The following is a 5,619-nucleotide window of genomic DNA, read 5'->3' on the forward strand; positions in this document are numbered from 1 at the left end:
AAACGAATTTATAATCCAACGTAGAATACTTCAGAGTTAACATTTTCAGCCATATACAGTTTTCACAAATCCGAAGCCAAAGAATTTTATCAGTTTCTGCTGTTTTATTCAGATTACTTTGTTTTTTCTTCACTTTTTTCAAAATCAAAAATCACTAGCTTAAAAAACTGTAATCTTTTGTAAGGTAACCAGACGTTTGCGCACCAGTTTTGCGCACTTTATCTTTCAGGTGTTTAATAGAGGTGTGCCCTTTCAACAACATCTTACCTGTTTTTATTAGAAAATCGCGCAGCTATTTCATTAGAACTATTATATAATTGATATGTCTGATGTCTATGAATCGCAGTAACAAACACAACTTCGATAAATTAGTCCATGTCGTTCAAATAGAACTCATTATTTTCTGAGCGGAAATGAGTAGCGGATAAATAAACAATAGCCACTTTCTTGTAGACATTATGCAGACTCTTGCTTGCAAACTGTTGAAAAAACTATGGTTTTGGACCCAATTGGGCCTTATTATATTCGAGAAGGTTATCAGCGCACTTCTCAACAGAAGCTGTTTTGAGTGTAAAGTTGATACAAAAAGAATTATATATCAAAGTGAATTATATAACGCAAGCGAACGTTCGAAAAACTCGACATGTAAATGAACAACGAAACGCTGATCTCTGATTTTTTAAATGTGAACTTTGACCTTTAAAACGTTCGATAGCGTTGCAACTTTATGGGACTGACTATAGTTAGTCCCATAAAAAGTACATTTTTACAACTTTGAGAAGAAATCAGTGTGTTCAGAAACGGATTTAAACAAAGCTTCACTATAACGAACTTCAATAGCGATGATTAAAAAGTTGGTATAGGCATGACATTTTCAAGAAAATCATTTCAATACCAAAAAAAGGAGTGCTCGCGGAGGTAAGGCTATAGTCTCAATGGATAAAACTAATTATCAAACCTGGGGAAACGTATCAGCAAGGAAAGCAGTGATTTCAAATAGAATGATTGCAGTTGATGTCAAGCTTTCAAATTATATTCACAAACGGCATGATCTGAAGAAAACCAGGAACGGACTCATTGTCTACAAGGTTTAAAGAAAAATTTAGAGCTAAATTAAAATGACATTGCACGTATATGAAACTGGAATAACATCTGGATACTAAACAAAATGGTAATTACTTTTTAATTCAAATTTCCGTTCCTCTCGAATTTGCAAACTATAGAAGACATAGCATTGAAGTTTTCTAATTGGGCTAAATTGTCAGTTAAATTAGGCACCTATACTGAAATTTTTGACTATAAATATAACTCCAATACCAAACAAATTTAGCTGTAAACAACTCCTAGAAAATTTTAGACAATGTGTTTGCTACCGGGTTTCTTCAGATCATCCCGTTTGGTTGTAATTACTTAGACATCCTAACATTAAATGTCTAAAAAGTTTTATGAGTTGTTTAGAAATCGCTAATTTAATTGATTTGGAAATTTAATTGGTTTTTGGCTTATATTATAAGTACATGCCTCATTTCAATTGAATTGATAATTCATTATAATCAGTACAAATGCTTAATTTAAACGAATTTATAATCCAACGTAGAATATTTCAGAGTTAACATTTTCAGCCATATACAGTTTTCGAAAATCCGAAACTAAAGGATTTTATCAGTTTCTGCTGTTTTATTCAGATTACTTTGTTTTTTCTTCACTTCATCCAAAATCAAAAATTACTGGCTTAAAAAACTAAAATCTTTTATAAGGTAACCAGACGTTTGCGCACCAATTTTGCGCACTTTATCTTTCAGGTATTTTACAGAGGTGTACACTAGTTCTGTGCACAACATCTTATGTTTTTTAATAGAAAATCGGGCAGCTGTTTCATTAGATTTATTATATAATTGATATGTCTGATGTCTACGAAACGCAGTAACAATCACATCTTCGATAAATTATTCCATGTCGTTCAAATAGAACTCAGTATTTTCTGAGCGGAAATGGGTACCGGATAAACAAACAATAGCCATTTTCTTGTAGACATTATGCAATCTCTTGCTTGCAAACATTTGACAAAACTATTGTTTTGGACCCAATAGGGCCTTATTATATTTCAGCTTATTCAATGTATATGTCTTCTTGGCTGTTTTTCGCACACATGTATTAGGATCAGAAAAGAAAGGAGTGCGGAAAGCGCTGGCATGCTGAAACGCTGGTTTATAAGTCGGAACTTTTGGCATTCTAAGTGTGCGTAAAAAGGTGACAAGTCAATTGACTCTAACCCTTTGCTCTCGTCGCCAACTCTATTCTAGTTTTTTGAATTGGGGGATTGGTCGCCAATGTACTCATTGCTTCTGTCACTAAAATCTGCATCAAGGATTCAACGAGTTTATTTTCTATTTATTCACAATTTTTTACTGTTAATGCTGTGCATCTTTTAAATCTGTTTAGTTCTGGTGTTTCAAGTTGATAAATTTTATTGTAAGCTAAGAAGTTTAATTAGAATGATACTAACCGTGTTCTTATGATTCTTTTTCCTAATTTATTTATACTCCATTAACCAAAATTTTTCACTGTCAACTTTTTCAAGCGCCCTGCTAACGGTACGTTGCTACTCGTCCTTTTCATTATGTCATATTGCAAATGTGTTCAAGTTTTTTGTCCTTAATATTTGACGTTTAATTTTATATTTTTCCAACTCATTTTTTTGAAAATTTTTTCCAGTATTTAAGAACTCAAACAAACGGTCACTCAACACATTGACAAATCTATGCTTCTGTCAGCATTCTTAGATTTGTCCTTCACCCATCAAATAACAATATCAGTTAGTCATTGATAATCTTCATAAAAAGGAAAGTGTTAATGAAACCCGCCAAGCTCCGCTTAGCTATTACTAATCACAGTTAGGGGGAAGATATGACTTATTACGAACAGCGATTAACACATCTAGTTACTTGACAAATTGTACACTAGTGGTAGTCCAATAACATGGAAACCTTGAACCTTCTCAAAAAACACGAAAAAAGCTATACACAATCTTGATATATTCCAACAACTATACCTATCCTATACTCGCGTGATTACCTAAATCTGTTCCTAAGAAAAAAGCAACCAAGCTTAACGTTAAAATACGTAGACGACTACCTTTAATTTTCGGCTATTCGATATCTTAAGTCATGTCACCAGCTATTCCTAATAATAAGCTGGCAGTCTTTAAATAATGCGGATTTCTTTGAATTGAGTCCGCTAAACGTAATTTTAAATCATGGAAAGGACTATTATTGATCTTAAACTTATAAATTATTTCAATACTTGGAGTCGACTCTAACTACTCTTAATACATTTAGTCGGCTATAACCTATCCTATTACATAGAGTCGGCTATGCCTAATCTTAATATGTGGAGTCAGCTACAACTAATCTTATCACCTAGAGTCGACTTTACGTAACCTTAATAAACTGAGTCGTCACTACCCCTTCGCACTAACGATTACCCTATTACAACTAACAGCCATAATCAAAAGGAATGTGTCGTAAAAGCAGATGAGGAAATTTCTGTTTATTCAATTTATATGCCTTCTTGACTGTTTTTCGCATACATGTATCAGGATCAGGAAAGGAAGGGAATGCGGAAAACGCTGACATGCTGAAACGCTGGTTTATAAGTCGGAACTTTTCGCATTTTAAGTGTGCGTAAAAAGGTGCCAAGTCAATTGACTCGCACCCTTTGCTCTCGTCGCCACCTCTATTCTAGTTTTTGATTTGGGGGGTTGGTCTCCAATATACTCATTGCTACTGTCACTAAAACTTTAATCATCGATTTAACGAATTAAGCTTCTATTTATTCACAATTTGTCTCCAATGCTCGCTTTGTCACTGATTTCAGCAAATGTAGTTTTCAAATCGAAACTTTTGTGTCATTGTACTCTCATATTCTGTTATTCTTGGATTTTTCTACTGCATCTTTTACTATGATGGGTTTTCATTTTCAAGTTTATTCGGAACTATGAAAGCGTTCAAGTATTCTTTTCATTTGAATTAATTCTTTTATCAAATTTTTGCAATTTTGCAACGTAAGGTATACATTGCCGCGCTGATCATGCCTCAAAGATAATTTACTAACTTCAAAATAAACGAAAAAAGGTCCTTTAAATCATAAAACTGCTCAAAATATTGAAGCTCAACTTCATTAGACAGCCAATAAGCTCGGTTAAAACTTTGTTAATTTTACCTTTTTCAGTCTTTGAGAAAAATGTTTTTTTAACTATGTTTATTTCAGTTGCTGTTCAGAATTCGTTGTCATTTGCTTGTTCAGGATCTGTTTGTTCTGATCGAGTCAAAATCCGCTACAATTTGAAATTTTTATGGCTACCAGCGCTCAAGATGCGTCAACTGTAAGAGAGAGAGAGAGAGAGAGAGAGAGAGAGAGAGAGAGAGAGGGAGAGAGAGAGAGAGAGAGAGAGAGAGAGAGAGAGAGAGAGAGAGGGAGAGAGAGTGAGTGTGTGTAAAGTGCTCTCAGTTCACTTTCAGAGGCTCCTATATAAACTGACAAGACAAAAAAAGCAAATGACGGCACCTCGGCCAATAACTACTAGGAACATGGCAGCGAAGTAGCTTTATTGTGTGAATTCTACTCTGTGCAGCTGTGCTCAACGCGTTTTGAGCCAAAACACTGACATCATGACATCAGAAGCAGGACATGAATATTGGCGGAATTCCGCGGCTGCAGAAATTGCAGCTGCGTTATCAAAAAATAGAGTATCAAAAAAATGGAGTTAACAAAATCTTTGTGGCCCTAGTGATTACCGTTCCAAGTCTGCAGACATTTTTGCTTCATATATTCAAAGGCCGAAACCAACAAAAGTTGCGAAAATCACCGAAAACTTAACCTATTTGTTTCTTGTCTGCAACTTCAAATATCAGCAAGGTTAAATACAAATGTATTTTAGAATTGCATTCATTCGGGGAGTTTGTGCTCCGGATTCGTGTGACGTTTAACAACGTTGAGGAACCCATTTTTCAGGTTGAATTTGAACGCTATGAAAGCTTCGTTCGAATCAGATGGCAATGAAAACTATGATCTCCGGGAGATTAATCTTATGTTCACTATTGCCTTCGAGAAACTAGTAGATAATAGTGTCTGACAAAACTTTTTCCTTCTTCAGAAAGTTTTGTCTGCTGGGACAAGTTTCTTGCTGGGAGTGAACTGCTGAGTCCAAAATTTTGGCTAAAAAAGCGACGTTTTAATGCGCGTAAAAGTGATTTGAGATTAACTAATACAACGTGCTGCCACTTTGAATGTTGTACTCATTTATCATCTTAACTTCAATTGTTCTACGATTCGGTGTATCAATATATATTTCAAGCACGATACCATTTTGAATTTTCAGATAAACCGAAGCATATTTTAGGCGCACGCTCCTCTCTCGAATTTTTTTTTGAAATTAATCTTAAAACAAATAAGAAACGCAACTGAGTTTCTTGCTCGGAGTACTAACCATTGTTTAGTGACACATGTTGAATGTAAATGAGTAAAGAATGACATAACAGCAATTGATGTTGTCTCAGGGAAAAAGTTGTGGAAGGCGTAAGCTGGGAAAGAAAACTTGTTAAAACAAAAAAATTGTTT

At 34.6% G+C, this 5,619-nt stretch overlaps 1 protein-coding gene across 1 annotated transcript in view; it reads right to left on the reverse strand.

The window, feature by feature from the left end:
- Positions 1–4,816, reverse strand: part of LOC142336152 (uncharacterized) — a 5,868-nt gene extending 1,052 nt beyond the window's left edge. The window contains exon 1 of the mRNA XM_075384751.1: positions 4,797–4,816. Coding sequence (XP_075240866.1) covers positions 4,797–4,816 — 20 coding nt within the window. The remainder of the gene's footprint in view (positions 1–4,796) is intronic.
- Between the last annotated feature and the right edge of the window lie 803 nt (positions 4,817–5,619).

The sequence above is a fragment of the Convolutriloba macropyga genome, chromosome 3, assembly GCF_964194025.1.
Source record: "Convolutriloba macropyga chromosome 3, txConMacr16.3, whole genome shotgun sequence".
Taxonomy (NCBI): Eukaryota; Metazoa; Xenacoelomorpha; order Acoela; family Convolutidae; genus Convolutriloba; species Convolutriloba macropyga.